Genomic DNA, 17601 nt, shown 5'->3' on the forward strand with positions numbered 1-17601 from the left:
GGAATAATGTTAATGACAAAATCTTGAACAGGTTGTAATGGCAATCTTGTAATTGTATTGAAATTCTCCACTTTTTTATGACTTTAATATAGAGAATTTTATTTTGTTTTAATAGTGATTAAATTTATTTCCTGTCCAGTTAAATGATGTATTGTGAAGTTGTGGATATTGATAGTGTCTGACTCTTGTACCTTTTTTTTTTCTTGCAGATGATGAAGGGATTAACGTGGAAGTGAACTGAAAAAAGAGAAAGATTTTAAGTCAAAAATTAACATGCTTAGTTTACAAATCACATGTTTATTAATTTGTCTGTTGAAATTTAAATATATTTGTGAATCATGAGATTCATTATTAGAATCTCTTGAAGAACAAAATAAAAATGCTCAAATTTCATTTTGCCAAAATATTTTAATGTGATGAAAGCTATTATATTTGCTTAGTATGTGTATAGACACCTGTCTTTGATTGTGTAATGTATTTCCAGTGAGAATATGCACATGTGGAATACCAAATGATTTGGGGGCGGGCAGTGGTAATATTTCAAAATGCACAATGGATCTATCTTTAAATAGCAGCATTGTACGTTCATGTATATTATGTTAAAACAGACAGCTATATTACTTTATGTTTGTAAAGAATCTATTATAAAATTAAATTAGACAAAAATCTGCATTTTAAGTAAGCTTTTTAGCCCAGACACCATTTTAGAAAAGAAAGGAAAAAAACCTCCTGCCAGCCATGAGGTTTTAATTTTGATTTAAGTAACTGAAAATATACTCGGATAATCAGATGTCATTTATATTCCAATATTTTGATTCAAATAACTTAAAATATACTCAGATAAGCAGGTTTTCACTTTCATAGTGCAATTTTAGATGATCCTTTTGTCCATAAGAAAAACGTCTAATTTTGTTCATAACAAACGACAATGTCTTTATTATGGTATTCTTGCTTACTGACCTTTCGTCTCTTTCTCTCCATCAACAAAATGTCAATTTAATCTCATGTTAGACACCAAATAGCCATAGTTTAATATGTGCTGAGGTGTCATTAAACAAACATTCCTTTCTTTTATTTTTACTGGTCTTTGGTTTTAAACATTATGGAGGAATTTTTTAAGCACTCAGTGGATCATTGTCAGTCATTTTCTTGCTACGCTGCAAGGGAGTTGTGTTATTAAAAGTCTATAGGTACGTGTACTGTAGTTAAATGTTTGTATACAAACCAGTGATAGAATTCTATTCTACAGTGTATAGCACATACAGTTTACCAGTCCTAGTGTTACTGTTAGTCAAATACTGGTGCTAGTGAATATGAGATTGTTCATAGAAGGAAATGTGATTGAGTGTATCTGAGTCTATAGACAGTAATATTAATTATACTCTGTGGAATTTGTATAACTGAATGTATTTGTCACAAGAAAAAACCGTCACAAGAATTGTTGATTATAAGACTGTGGAATTCGTAGAATTGATCATGATAATGGTTGTGATTTTTGTGGAATAATTAATTTATATTATCTGTAAATTAATATTGATTGAATTTTTTTTCTTTAATAATAGGATAATTGAACAAATACTTTATAAGTTGTTGCTTTATGCATCACATTAATTGATAACAGTTAAACCTCTGTTAATCAATCACTTAAGTATATATATTCCCCTCAAAATATTATGCAATATATGATCAACATGATAAATAATATGTATTTTTAGTTGTAATTAAAATGATACATATGTCAGATAATGTTAAATTTATGTCACTGACATTTAGGGGAGTTTTGGCAGAGGAGGCGGTGTGTGTGATATATTTTTGATATTGTTAAAATAAGTCCACATACATTTACAGTTGGAAAAATTATTTATGGAGAAAAGAACCTTAAGTTGCTTAATATTTTTGTGCGTGGAGTATATCTAAGTGACAGCTGACTGGTTAATAGAGTATACTAGTACGGTGAAACACTTTAAAACCAGACCCTCTGTATACAGGAACTCCCTCAGAACACAACCTCTCTTACTCGGTCCCATGGGCATCTGGTTTACAGAGGTTTAACTGTGTTAAATTAGATAATTTACACAAATAATACAAATGGCACCTGTAGACAGGTGGCTGCTCAACAAAGGTTTGACTACAGGTATAGTGTGTTTCGACTGATGTTCATTCCGTCAGCAAAATTTTAAAATGATTTTTTTTTTTAATTTATAATTGTATATTTTAATACTGTGTACATAGAATTGATTGTGGAAATATTTTTGTCAGTTGTATATATTACTATTTTTAAATGTTTTATGGACTTTTTACAGTTGCAAGATGATTGTATGCAAGTTTTTATTTACACACTATTTATATTTGTGATATTTAGCTGTCTGTGTCATAGTCCTCTTGTTTGTTCTGAAATGTGTAAACAGAAGTGTGGTTGAACAAGAGTGATCATTAAATTCTGTATAGCCAATTACGAAGTAGCAATATGAAGACTAATTTTAAATGCTAATTGTTGTATTTAATTTAGCTTTAAATGACTATATATTACAAAATATATTTGCCAAATTCAATCTCTGGAGAGATTATTTTATTATTATTATTATTAATGCTGTATATATCATGGCAGTTTTCATATCAGTAAATTACTGCTGGAATCCAAGAATTTACTTTTGGTATTTGAATGATTTTACATTTTTTAAAGTTTTTTTCTCAGTGCCTCATCTGTCTTATTAATATAGTGCTGAGCTCATGTTAGTAATTAATTTGAATTTTACTGAAACAAATAAAAAGCTGAAACATTATAACTCTATTATTAAATGTTTTAATACACAGACAATGGCTTCAGGAAAGTTGTGAATTTTGTGTGATTGTGAGTTGAATTAAGAGTTATTATTAGTCTTTTAGATTGGTTGTCTTTTTACGCATGTGTTTTTATGTATGTAAATGAGACACCTGCAGTGCACTTCAGTCCGAATGAGACACTTACTTTGCACTTCAGTCCGACTGTTAAACAGTGTGTTCTTTGTGTTTAATAGTATGATATTACACACCAGTTATGTGAGTGTTGTATTCTTTGTGCTTTGAACATTGTACTAGTCACTGGGATAATGAATGGTACTTAAGATTTTAGGTAAATGTATTATATTGCAACATATTTACCTTTACTGAGATTATTTTTATAATATTGAGAGGATAATCGCCAAGCTACCATATATCATCAAGTTTATCAATATTTTTCATTTGTATGTGCTTTAGTGAGTGACAAATCGAAATTATTTAATGAGGGACATAAACTTGTTAATAACTGATATGGGTCTTAATATTATATTATTACCCCAGCTTTGCTTTTTTGAAAACAAGCCAGATTTTTAAAGAAAAACTGAAAAGTGTAGTATATTTCTGGGTTATTTTGGAACAATGACTGCTCTCTATTATAACTAAAAGACAATTGATGACAAATACATCTTTCTTGCACATGTATACTGAAATAAAGAAAGAAGTTTGCCCACCATGGTTTTATGATTTTGTTGAAATAATTTCACAAAAATCATTAGAGAATAACCAACGAGCTACGAGGAATTATGAATTATCTGTCCCGAGTGAATGAATGTTGTAAACCCGAGCCTTTGGCGAGGGTTTTACAACATTCATTCACAAGGGACAGATAATTCGTAACTCCTCGTAGCAAGTTGGTTATTCCCTTTATTACCCATTGTCAATTTTAACTGATTTTTAATGTAAAAATTCCTCTGGAGTCTACAACATCAGCTATTACGTGATATAATCTTACACGCATTACATGACGTAATGTAAGTGATGTCATAGCATAACGGCGTTCTCTTTACAGCCAAATGTTTACAGTACAAAATAATACAACTGTATTTGCATTTGAAAATAATTATTTTTATTAGCCACTGCTTATGAAAATATACCATTTCATGTTTACGAAACAAATGAGTCCATTTGTTTTTGTAAATCTGTAGATCGTATAACGTATGTGTAATCTGACTCATGAATGAAAAAATTATATGAATGAAAGTGAAGTTCCGGCCATGGCAAGCAACCAACCAAACGTCGTGATTTTAAAGCCAGGCAATCAGTGGCTGTAGAAGCAATCTGCACACTGTGCAGAGATCGAAAAAATATTACCCCGTATATTTGAGCCCATATGGGTAATAATTCTTAATATTGCTACAATTTTTAGTTTACTTTCATAAGTAATTCTTAAAAAGTCAGATTCTATTTTATATTCAACATTTTATTACAAATGTAACAATGGAAACAAGAGTCCTGTAAATGCAATTCTTTAACATGAACATTTTGAACATTTGATAATGATATCACTTGTAGTATTAATACGGCAATTGATTAGCCAATCTTGGTATGTTACACCAATAAATGATATTTTCTCACTGAGAAAACATGAAAAAAAAAGTTTCCATTTACAAGTAATGATTGGGGTAATAATATATACATATATATATTAATTAAAATGATGAGTTAAATGTATAATTATTTGTTCATAAATATTGCCTTTTTACACAGATACACAAATGGTACTGCATTATTTTCTATCAGTTACACATAATAGTAAACTTGTTAACTAAAGATAAAAATAAAAAGACAGTGTAAAATAAAATGTAAATGTCGTTTTTAAAGTTATTAATAAAATTAATTTGGTTTATTTATTTTTAAAAAACCCAAACAATTAGACATATCGTTTGAAACATTGTAATGACTGAATATATTAGCTAAAAGATATTTTCGAAAAATCTGTCAATTTAAAGCTGGTAGTAATCTTATAATTTGTATAATTATAGGTTTTAGAAATGTTACATTTTGAGAAACATATCTCTTTAAGTGACGTGAACTAAATAATATATTTGTTAAATTGTAGGGTGAACCTTTAATTTATTTTCTGAAATAACTGTACGTAGTCTTTCCAATAAACGTTCAGTGTAGATAGCGTTTTTTTAACAAATAAGAACAGATAGATTATGATTTGTATGCAGTTCTAGTCTAGTCTAAACTATTCTGCAAATGTTTTTGCCTTAAAGGTTTGTGGGGGGTTTCTGTGTGCAGAATTAAACTAACAAGATTACTTTATCTGGAAAACATGCATTAATGCACTGATGTTTCACACACTTTAGGTCATAATAAAATAAAATAAATACTAGATTTTCATTCAAATTATATTTCAAAATGGGGGTAGGGGTGGAATTTTATTTTTATTTTATATTTTCAGAACTATGAAAATAATACACAGCAAAAATTGTGGGGAAGGGCAGTAAAAGAAAATGGGGGAGGACCTTTATCTTTAGGATGGGTATGGATAAATATCTAGTATTTATTTTATTATGGTCTTAATGGTGTTAATATTATTACATTGGAATATTTTGACAAAAATAGTGTGCACTATCATAGTATATATTTAGAACTGTACTGGGGGGAAAGAGAAATTTTGCTGTTGTCCAAAAATGCTGTAGAATAGTGAATAAAGGGTGGTGTACGTATCTTTACACTCTTTTGCATGTCATCCATAAGAATTATATCTGAGACTTTAATTCAAAAACCACCATGATATTTTGTACATCACAGCATTTAGGATTCAGTCTGTAATTAATCTGATGCGTTTCATTTTTATTACATTCCATGCTTTTTCTTTTTTCTTTAATAATCTCCAACTCTTGAAATGTGTATTTTAAAGGTTTATTTTAAATGATATTGAACTTGACATGGTTTTACAATTTTATTATGTGCCTTTTTACTGCATTCCTTGGGAAATAATCCGATATAACTTTTTTTTCTTCTTTTTTTTTAAAACTAAAACCACCGCATTAAAATTCCAGTTTCTACGAGTCATTACCGGTATTAACATAGTAACATTTTCTGAAGAAGAACATCAAAATGTTTTATTCATACCTTTAGTTTAGTATTCACTTTCAAAAACCACATTTGTGTATATTTTATTTACATTCTTTTTATCTTCTTTTAGAGGTACACATGAGTTAAAGTTGTGCTAAGAAGTTGACTTTTGCCCCTTGCTTAAGTTGTGTTTAAATTACTCTCGTAATAATAGGTCAAAATAATTACTCATATGTTTATAAATCACTTATGTTTTTAGCATTCCAAATAAATACAGAGAAAATATGCACTTCAGTTGTGTGACTTTAAGGCACAACTGATTTTTTTAAGCCATTAACGAGACAGACTCTAGTTTTTAAACACTAAGGCATATTTTTCACCTTGACTCTAGTTTCAACCCGTAAAAAATAGACGCACGTGCATTTTTTTAAATTATGAAAAATGCCATTTGTGGTATTAGAAACACCAGGATGACCAGAAACACTTTGGTTTTACAGAAATGGAAAATCTAAACAATAAAATATAAGTAATGTTTGATTTCAGTAATCAGTGATCATAAACGGCTCTAATAGTGAAAAATATGCCTTAGTGTTTAAAAACTAGAGTCTGTCTCTTTAATTTGATTATTATGTAAATAATATAGTTTATGCTCAATGGTATAACTGAACAAATATGCAGTCTGTGATCTGTTCATTCTCCACTATGCAGTAACAAAACTAGATATGTAGTTTAGCCTCCACATGCAGCAGATCTGTTTATCTGCAGGTTTATATATTTATAGAGAGAATTCTTGACATTTGTTTTATACTTCACGCTAGATGCCTTCAAGTTGATATTAGTATATTTTTGTAGTTACATAAGTATAAATTATTCATAAATGAAATGATTACTTCAGTGATTGCACATAATATTGGAATAGTTATTGCTAGAATATCTGAGACACCTTCAGTATGGCATCGAATCTGATTAGCAACAAGGAGTCTTTTTTTTGTAATCGGGATACCACATACCACAACTGTTGATAAATAATGTAATGGAGTACTAGGTGGAATAGGAAATAAATGTCTTACTGTGATGGAACAAAACTGCCATTAAAGGTACTTCACCCTCAAAATACTTTGAAACAGTATTTCTGTAACATTTTTAGTTTCTTGCTGAAAACTATTCTTCTATTCACACCCACGTGCATATTCAGACGCCTTTTTGTAATAGTAGGTGATTAGTAAATCAATGTGCTCTAGTGATGTCATTAAAGAAAAAGTAAAGTTTTAAACATTTGTTTATAGAAAGGTGGCTCCTGTACTGGTTGTACTAAAAGTGGCAGTCCTCTCACAGACTGAGCTGGAACCGTATATCGTGGTCACGTTCAGCTTTCCTCTGAAGACAAAACACCTGGCAGTGACTGATGACTGCAAACACTCCCTATTCTGGCATAATTTCTGTTGGAATCAGTATTGTGCATAACTATGGCATTGTTTATGCTAATGGCAGATTTGTAATTATCTTGTATTTTTCAGCTTTTATTATACAATTTTAAAATTTTATATTGTTTTGGTCTATTATTAGTAAGTAGATAGCACATATCATACTTTTTCTCAGAAAAAAAAAAATCATTTTGAAGAAGTACCTTTAAACTAGTGCACTAAAATATTAAAATTTATAAAATCTATAAAATCTGTAAAATATAGCTCTATAAAAATAGATTTATGCATTTTATAAGCTCCTTTTGACATGCCACTCCATTAAATATTAATGACATATTAATGTTTGTAATGTCCACTTTAGACCTGTAGATTTGTTTATATTAAACAACAGTTTATCATTATTCTCATTAAATAAAATATCAGTTGTAAGTAAAATAGTAGCTGTGTCTCAGAACAACTAGTTAATGGCAATAATAGAAGATCTACTTAATGATTTTTTTTTTTTAAATATGGCATTTATTTTTATACTGAATAGTAGAATTAAAAAAAAAATTAATAATGTTTGAGGTTAGACATTAATTTTCAATATAAATACATGTGAATGAATAGGTAATATTTTACCATCATATTATTTATATTGATTGGCAAGATTGTTGAACATTTCTTGTTTTGTCATGAAATACTTGGAGATATGAATGAAAGACATTGTCAAAAAACTGTATGAAATCAAAGTTCTTTATTGTTGTGGGGAAAGTATTTCTTGTAATGATTATGAAATTATAGTGATGTATATTTCTCTAATAAACCACAAAAATATGTGTTTTGTCTGATTTATATGTTCACTACTAGTAGGGTTACCACTAGCTGAAAAAGGAAGGAAATGTTTTATTTAATGACGCACTCAACACATTTTATTTACGGTTATATGGTGTCAAACATGTGGTTATAAATCACACAGATAATGTGAGAGGAAACCTGCTGTCGCCACTTTATAATCTACTCTTTTCGATTAGGAAATAATGAGAGAGGAAGAAGAAGGAAATGTTTTATTTAATGATGCACTCAACACGTTTAATTTACGGGCATATGGTTAACGACCACACATATTGGGGGAGGAAACCCACTGTCACCACTTCATGGGCTACTCTTTTCGATTAGCAGCAAGGGATCTTTTATATGCATCATCCCACAGACAGGGTAGTATATACCACAGCCTTTAATATACCTGTCATGATGCACTGGCTGGAACGAGAAATAGCCCAATGGGCCCACCGGTGGAGATCGATCCCAGACCGACAGTCTGTGGGATGGTGCATATAAAAGATCCCTTGCTGCTAATCGAAAAAAGAGTAGCCCATGAAGTGGCGACAGCGGGTTTCCTCTCTCAATATCTGTATGGTCCTTAACCATATGTCTGATGCCATATATCCGTAAATACATGTTGTTTACATCGTTAAATAAAACATTTCTTTTTTTCTTTCAGACACCTAGCCTTAAATTTTATAGCACTTGGTCTTCGGGTAACCGTTCACCCATACATGTATACTAGAAATGTTTCTTCTTTAATTATAATGCATTGCACGGTTTGTGGACTTTTCTTATGATACTGCAGTTTGAATTCCAGTGACTGATGGAGCATGATCAGTCTTTGATGGGAGTAAATTTATGGGTTAACTTCACGCCGAACAACACGATAATATATGTATCCACCTATGGTATTCGAGACCCTGCATGAAAATGTCCGTGTACTACATTGCGTTCATTACTCATAGATCTAAGAAATGAAAAGCGTGTACTGCATTGCTGCACACTGTCGACAGCTTAACCTTTGATTTACGACTTGAGGTGTGTGGGAAAGCAACAGAACAGACTGGTCAGTGTCTGTGTTGTACAATATAATTGTCTTGTTCTGTGGACTGTGTCATTAATATTGCTTCTAAGAGCTGAGGCATCATTTCAGAATATGTGTTATTGCATCTTTAATTAGATGACGAATATCGATGGACAGTTTTGTTTAATGACGCCACATTAAATCGTTGTTACAAGTTACCAAACATAAGAGTATGCTTCTCTGTATAATGAAATCGTAGAATCGAACTAGTATAGATACAGGTGCGGGACGTAGCCCAGTGGTAAAGCGTTAGCCTGACGCAAGATTGGTCTGGGATCGATCCCCGTTGGTGGACCCATTTGTCTATTTCTTACTCCAGCCAGTGCACCACGACTGACATATTAAAGTCCGTGGTATGTGCTATCATGTCTGTGGGATGGTACAAATAAAAGACCCCTTGCTACTAATGGAAAAAATGTAGTGGATTTCCTCTCTAAGACTATATGTCAAAATTACTAGATGTTTGACATCCAATAGCCGATGGTTAATAAATCAATCTGCTCTAGCGGTGTCGTTAAACAAAACAAACTTTAACGGACTAGATACAAGTTACCAAACATAAAGGTGTATGTACTGCTCTTTATAATGAAATCATTAAATAGGACTAGATACAAATAGCCAAACATAAGAGTATGTTACTCGTTATACATATAATTTGCAGGAAGGGGTATTCAATAATTATTTTTGATAGAAAGAATGGTATATAGTAACAGGCTTCGATATGCCAGTCATAGATCATTGGGAGAATCCTGGAAGATGAATGGTTGTGCAAGTCGAAAATATGATTGTGTATACATGTATATTCAAAATCAGCGCCGTAACTATTAATATTTGCTTTAACGATACCCCCAGGGCCGTAGCTAGGATTTTTTGTTGGGGGGGGGGGGGGGGGGGGGGGGGCAATTGAGTAGTTAAGTCTAAAACTCCTTTTCTTTAAGTTTATATAATGCTTTCCGAATTTTTTCGGGTGGGGGGGGGGGGGGGGATGCTAGCTACGGCCCTGACCCCAGTATATCTAGTTGGCAACTATTCAGTGTTGAGTGTACGTCAGTTTTAACAACTGGTCTAGAATGCTGGAAACAATGCTACCCAGTATGTTGCTAGGTATTGTTTTACATACATATTGCCAATGCCGTGTTCATGACTGACATGACGCAAATTATTGTCTCTCCATAATAACATTTATTTTATAAATGTTAAAAACCTAAAATACAATTTGCAGTGGTTACTACAAATGGACACTATTTACAATCCCCCAACCATCCCCCACCCCCACCCCACCCCCACCCACCAACATCTAGGCCGGAATGTGAAGATGAGTGGCCGTGTGAAATCACGTGTGGTATTCGTAAAACAATATATACGTGTGATTATCTTCTTTACCTTTCCCCTAGCTGTAAATCAAAGTGATTCTGCACGAATTCTTCTCTGGAATGTAACCTACGTCAACAACAAATAATTCGTATGCCTATCCTTTGGTCAGCGGACAGCATCATTTGTTGTGTCCTGTGTTTTTAACAGCCCATAATGTACCTACATTAACAATCGGGATGCGAATACGTACTGTACTGTACATTCTTAAAGAGACATACCCTAAGTTTTTTTTAAACACTGCGGTTTGTTTTCCTCTATTAGAACTGTTTTTGATAAATGAATTTAGACATTTACTTACATTTCCCCTCTAAATTTTGCGACAGTTATAATTTTATTATATATTAATTTTCATTTTTTAAAGATTCCCTCCAAACCTCCCCCAAAGTTCCATTGGCATTCCGCCTCATGTCAATCCTTCTCCCCCCCCCCCCCCCCCCAATGGATTTTCTGGATTCGCCAATGCATCTAAAATGTGTTTAGTCATCCTGGTCTTTCTAATACCACGAAATGCATTTTTCATATTTTAAAAAACGCATGTACCTCTGAGAAGTAACGGTTATGGAGACGAGCTCTAGTTTCCTAAGTTTGTAGATTAACCAAATTTAGTGTCCATTTTCACGGGTTTTCATGAAACTAGTGTCTGCGACTTTTACGTTCCTGGCAGCACATTCCAACCAATGACCCACGATTGGTATACCAAAGGTCGGCGTCCTGTTTATGGCGAAGTGCATGTAAACGATCCTTTGCAGCGGCTTTTCTCTTCTTTTCTTTTCTTTTTTTTTCTCTTCTTTCTTTCTTTTTTTTTCGACCAAGCGCAGAAATAACCACATGTTAGACATCAAATAGCCGCAGTTTTAAAATGCGCGGAAGTGTCGTTAAACAAATATTACTTTAATTATAGCATTAGGTCTACGTGCTAAATATAATCACAGATCATTATAATTAGTACTTTCTAAACATGATATCATATCATTATATGAGCCGTCACATGGGGAAAACCTACAACTTGGAACAAAGAAAAAAAAAAAGTTTTTTTCTTTTTGAGGGGTACATAACAGGTAATAAATAACCTTAAAAGAACAAAATCTCGGGTATTTGACCTCTATATTAATTAGAATTGGAGTTCCGCCCAAAAATGTATAATGCTTTTTTATTTCCTATTATAAGTATTTTAACGTTTACCGTAATAGATGGCTGTATTAAATGCTAGTTTATTCGAAACCATTATTGTAAGCCCACCCTCTGATATTATTTAGCTTGTCTCTGTAGAAGCTCAAATATTAATTTCAGCGTTCGGAAATTTCCGTAAAAATTGTTTGGCCTAAAATGGTACATGTGTTACACGAATGATATTACAAGGCGTCGTTATGGGTATATTCAGTCTATCATGTAAGTAATTGTGGCGCACTATTTTGTCGACTCACAAACTACGACTATCATGGGACGACCTGAGCAAAGAGAGCGAAGCAAAAAAACGTACAGCCAAGTGCTGCCAAAAGATGGACGCTTTTCTTACGAAAAAGAAAAAAAGTCTAATATAACTGGTCAATAAAATAAATACGTTTACGAAATATCTTATCAACTACGATTACCCGAAAAATAATAAAATGTCAGTTAAATTTGATTAGGGACCTATTGCCATTGATGCGTTCGGCGAATTGCTTATTATATTGCATGTTGTTTAGAGATGAATTTATTTAACAGCTGACACTGTCAAATGCGTTCTCAACTCAATCCGTGTCTGGCATGTGTTTGGTACCTGTACCATAAATATGTTTAACGTGTTACACATTTAATGTAGTTAAAATTTTCTTCTGTTCTTGAACGTATCAAAAAAATGTACGCGCTACGACCTCAAAATACCTGAAATAAAATATTAAAAACCCATCACAAATAGCTCCAGAATGCACCTCTGAGCATCTATATTTAAATATTTTCAGGAGAAGTATGCCCCCGAACCCCCTTAGACCTCCCGCGCCCTTCGGGCGCTCGATTCGGATGCCTTCGGCACTCATGATATAAATTTAATTCCTCCCAATATCTCAATGCACCCCCACTCCCCGCAAATATGGCTGGCTACGGACCTGTTATGTTGGACGAGAAATAATATATACAGCGCCTTCACAAAAACGAAACTACTTTTTTATCAGCTGGCGATATTGATGTGATCGATTCATTCGATGAACAAATAAAAAGAACACAGAAATGTTATCCAAATTTAAGGGATCACATTTAAAAAAAAAAAAAAAAAAAAAATCGTTATTATTTTTTAGATATCTTGAAATCTTTATTAAAATAATAATATTAAAATAAGGGGTAGATCTTTTCCCAAAGTCGACCAATACACAACGATAGGCCTACACGCAGACAGAATATTTTGACGTCAGAGTACTCTGACTAGACTATGCGCTATTTTTACCCAATGAGAATATTACGTACATTTCCTTCTGGTCCTTTTCCTGTTCTCTCAAATTCAAAATATGGTCATAAATTAGATTTTCAGAATATTTCTAAAACACAATCCACTGTATCCTTTCTGTAACTTGTGTTTTATTTCTGTCAAACTGTTAATTGGATCTGCTTCAGTCTCATTCTGTTATCATCAGATAAGTGTTTGATTCTATGTTCAGTAGCATTGTGAACATCTATTGGCCTGTGTTTATCATATTCATCCAAGACAGTTGAAGTTTGTTTTGTTTAACGACACCTTTAGAGAACATTAATTTATTAATCATCGGTTATTGGATGTCAAACATTTGGTAATATTGACATATAGTCTTAGAGCGGACCCCCCCCCCCCCCCCCCCCGTTCTATTAGTAGCAACGGATTTTTATATGCACTATCCCAGACAGGATAGCACATACCACGGCCTTTGATATACCAGTCGTGGTGCACTGGCTGGAACGAGAAATAGCCCCATGGCTCCACCGACGGGGATCGATCCCAGACCTACCGCGCATCTTTTGAATTCCAAAACGTGCCACAAAGAGTACTTCAAGCTCCTGTAAAATTAAAACATACATCTGTACAAAAGAACTTCTATACAAATCGAGTAAAGTGAACAGATATTGTATTAATTTAATAATTATTACACACACACACGCGCGCGCGCGCGCGCACACACACACACACACACGTAATACTAATTATACAATTGGGGGAGGGGGAGCACAAAACCCTTTCAAGAATTGATCCACAATACCTGGCCTCTACTAACCTCTAGACCAGCTTATGCAATGACCTGCCAAATATTTATTTTTTATTTGTATATATATATATATATATATATATATATATATATATATATATATATGTATGTATGTATGTATGTATGTATGTATGTATTGATGTATGAATATCTATATATTGTATGTATGTCGAGGTTGACTATTACATACATAGATATTAACGCACTGGCGCAGGGGATAATTAAATCCTTTCTGGCCTCACAAATTGTCCCATGCCGTTGCTGGGACTCGAACCTGTGGCACCGATTCGCCCGCAAATTGCAAGACTAACCACGATACGCTCTGAGCTATCGAAGCTTCCATAAAAAGGAAGCTCTTTTAACTCAACCATGTGCATGGGGCCTACAATCTACGCGGTCGATCCCGCTTACGTGCATGAAACAGTGTATGTATGTATGTATGTATGTATGTATGTATGTATGTATGTATGTATGTATATATATATATATATATATATATATATATATATATATATGTCTATATATATATATATATGTATATATATATATATATATATATATATATATATATATATATATATATATATATATATATATATATATATATATATATATATATATATATATATATATATATATATATATATATATATATATATATATATATATATATATATATATACATACATACATAAATACATACGAGTTATTATGGTGTGTGATAAAATGATAAATAATTTACTGATGTAACACGCATGCATGCCACACCGAAAATCGCACCCCACCCATTTATTCGAAAAAATGGGGGTGTCATCTGATACCCTCGGCGGCTGAGGCTAAAATATTGTTTTAAAGTTCAGTATATTAGGCTATACAAGTGTCATGGGAAATTATATTTGCTTGCATAAGTTTAAATTATTCGTTATGCTTTTATATTCGCGTGTATATAGCCTATACATGTTTTATTATTTACGTTTTTAAGTATTAATACACTTTCACCAACTTTGATATGAATCTACAATCTTTAAATGAGGTTGTATTATTCGACATACTGGTTTTGCTTTCACAAAATGTACTAAAAAGGTAATAAATATTGAAAATGCACCCAGATGCAATGCCTTCACATGCTATTATTGTGTGAGTTTCACTCCCTTAATGGCGGACCGATCACGTGATTCTAAACATGGCCGCGCACAGTACTTTGACGTCACTGGCCAATAAACCCGTCTATAATGAAGGTATATATAAATGAAACTTTTCTGTTGTTACCGTACCGCAACGTGTGTGCAGACGACAGTGAATTTGTTTGCGAACGATGGTAAAATAAATAGCTAAAAATGTATTATTGTTACAGATGATTTTTGTAGGAAATAATAAACATCATTTAGTTTCCAGTCTTTAGTTTGTAAATATACCGGCGTCGTGGTTAGGCCATCGGTCTACATGCTGGTAGGTACTGGGTTCGGATCCCAGTCGAGGCATGGGATTTTTAATCCAGATACCGACTCCAAATCCTGAGTGAGTGCTCCGCAAGGCTCAATGGGTATGTGTAAACCACTTGCACCGACCAGTGATCCATAACTGGTTCAACAAAGGCCATGGTTTGTGCTATCCTGCCTGTGGGAAGCGCAAATAAAATATCCCTTGCTGCTAATCGGAAGGAGTAGCCCATGTAGTGTCGACAGCGGGTTTCCTCTCAAAATCTGTGTGGTCCTTAACCATATGTCTGACGCCATATAACCGTAAATAAAAAATGTGTTGAGTGCATCGTGAAATAAAACATTTCTTTCTTTCTTTATGATGTATAATGAAGGTATATATGTATGAAACTTTTCTGTTGTTACCCATCTTCATAAATCAAGGCTAATATTCGTTCCTCGTATTCAGCCTTGATACATGTCGTCAAGAAATCGTGCCACAAAATGCTTAAATTTCATTGGATGCGATGAGATCTGATTGCAACGAATCGCAACGCTCCTTATAGATTCCCTTGTTATTGTAAACAAAGATGGCAGCGTCAGCGTTCGTGGAAACGTGTCATGTTTGTCACGATATGTTAAAAAAAAAAGGTTTCGGCGGTTAATTTTTGATATTGCTTTCAAGATTGTCACATGTTACCGATGCTGTGATTGGTCAGCGATGTCATCGTGTAAGGGACATACTCGGTGTTACAAATTTTCATCCAATAGAGGGCGCTAGTAGTGGATATCAGTAATCTTGACTACATGTATCAATACAAGGCTGAATACGAGGAACGAATATTAGTCTTGATTTATGAAGATGGTTGTTACCGTACCGCAACGTGTGTGCAAGACGACAGTAAATTTGTTTGCGAACGATGGTAAAATAAATAAATAAAGAAGTATTATTGTTACAGATGATTTTTGTAGGAAATCATAAACATGATTTAGTTTTCAGTCTTTAGTTTGTAAATAGAAATAGGAGTAGAAATAGTGGTGTTGGTTCTAGTCCACAGAACATGTTGCCCTAACCGAGTGGTAGACACATGTAATCCGATACGATTTTAATCTGAAGTTTGGTCTAACTTCTGGACATCGTATACACGCAAGGAAATCTGCTGAATAATTGTATGTTATAAAAATATGTGTGATACTTTTTTTTATTATATCGATATACTCGTATTGGACTTCTCCCTATTTTTGCATGTGTGTATCAAAGTACAAATTGTATTGCTAACGATCTCGACCAATGTTCTCAGGTTTTTATTTCTAAAAAATACAAAATACACTCATGTCATCTTAGTCTGCGCGGCACAAAAATCTGCGCACGTTAATTACGTTACATTACGTCTTGAATTCATAAAATCGTTGTTAAAACAACACATCTTGATTGTGAATATATGTATTAAACTGGTAGACAACAATTTGATTGAAAAAAACACAAAAAAACCTCTGAATTAATGCACTAAAAGTATACTTTTGCCAGCCTCGATCAACGTGTTTTTGTATCACCTGTCAACACATCTTTCACCTCTGTAATGATCAACCTTGTATATTAACTTACACAAGTTTACAGAAGCTTCAATACATACCTTATTGTCAGGCCCGTAGTCAGCATTTCGAGTGGGAGGGTTCGACTAGGTATTTGTCGGGGCCTTTTGGATATGATGTTGATTGGAAAAAAATTGTATGGATTTCCAGAGGCATTCCTCCCCAGAAAAATCGAAAGCTCTGAAAGCCTAAAACGCGTTTTCCTGGTATCTGGAACTTAAAAAATGATCTTTCAAAACAACTATTTTCAACTATTTTGTATTTTTTCAAGATAATGAAATTCTAGCAAACAACAGGAGTTAAATATATTGGCCTGGGATATTGACCCGAGGTATATGTTAAAAGGTACGTGTACCTCAGAACTATGATCAATTCCTTTAATAATGAACATATTTATGAAAAACGAAACACATTACGTTCATAACAATTGTATCATCACCAATCACCGCCAACACCTGCAGCCCCTGTTAAGAGTACAGGTGTAGTCGTCAAACGTTTTTAGCAAGGTATTGCATCTCATTTTATTTTGTCTCTGATGCTTCATTTCATCAAAATGGCCTCTACATGTTGGCCATAAAACATTTTAAAATACTTGGAAATTACATTCAAGAAAGTATGCACCATTTTCTAATTGGCGAGACATTTGCAAATTCGTTAGCACCAAAACCAACCCTCGCCCGCTACCGACCCTGGTCGGGCTGCTTGTGCTCTCTTGTACATGCCAGCGCGGGTGACCCACTTTCCAACCCACCCCAAACCTTTTCCTGTCCTGGACGGAGAAGCATGTCAGGCGCGTGCTACAACAGCTTGTTCTGAATGTACACGTTAAAACATGTGACCTGACC

The 17601-nt window shown here is 33.4% G+C and overlaps 1 protein-coding gene across 5 annotated transcripts in view; it reads left to right on the forward strand.

The window, feature by feature from the left end:
- Positions 1 to 3491, forward strand: part of LOC121370755 (receptor-type tyrosine-protein phosphatase H-like) — a 96773-nt gene extending 93282 nt beyond the window's left edge. For all 5 annotated transcript variants that reach the window (XM_041496197.1, XM_041496199.1, XM_041496198.1 and 2 more), the window contains one exon: positions 210 to 3491. In XM_041496197.1, coding sequence (XP_041352131.1) covers positions 210 to 241 — 32 coding nt within the window. In that variant the 3' untranslated portion in view covers positions 242 to 3491. The remainder of the gene's footprint in view (positions 1 to 209) is intronic.
- Positions 3492 to 17601: the final 14110 nt, after the last annotated feature.

The sequence above is a fragment of the Gigantopelta aegis genome, chromosome 4 (genome assembly GCF_016097555.1).
Source record: "Gigantopelta aegis isolate Gae_Host chromosome 4, Gae_host_genome, whole genome shotgun sequence".
In the NCBI taxonomy this organism is placed as follows: domain Eukaryota; kingdom Metazoa; phylum Mollusca; class Gastropoda; order Neomphalida; family Peltospiridae; genus Gigantopelta; species Gigantopelta aegis.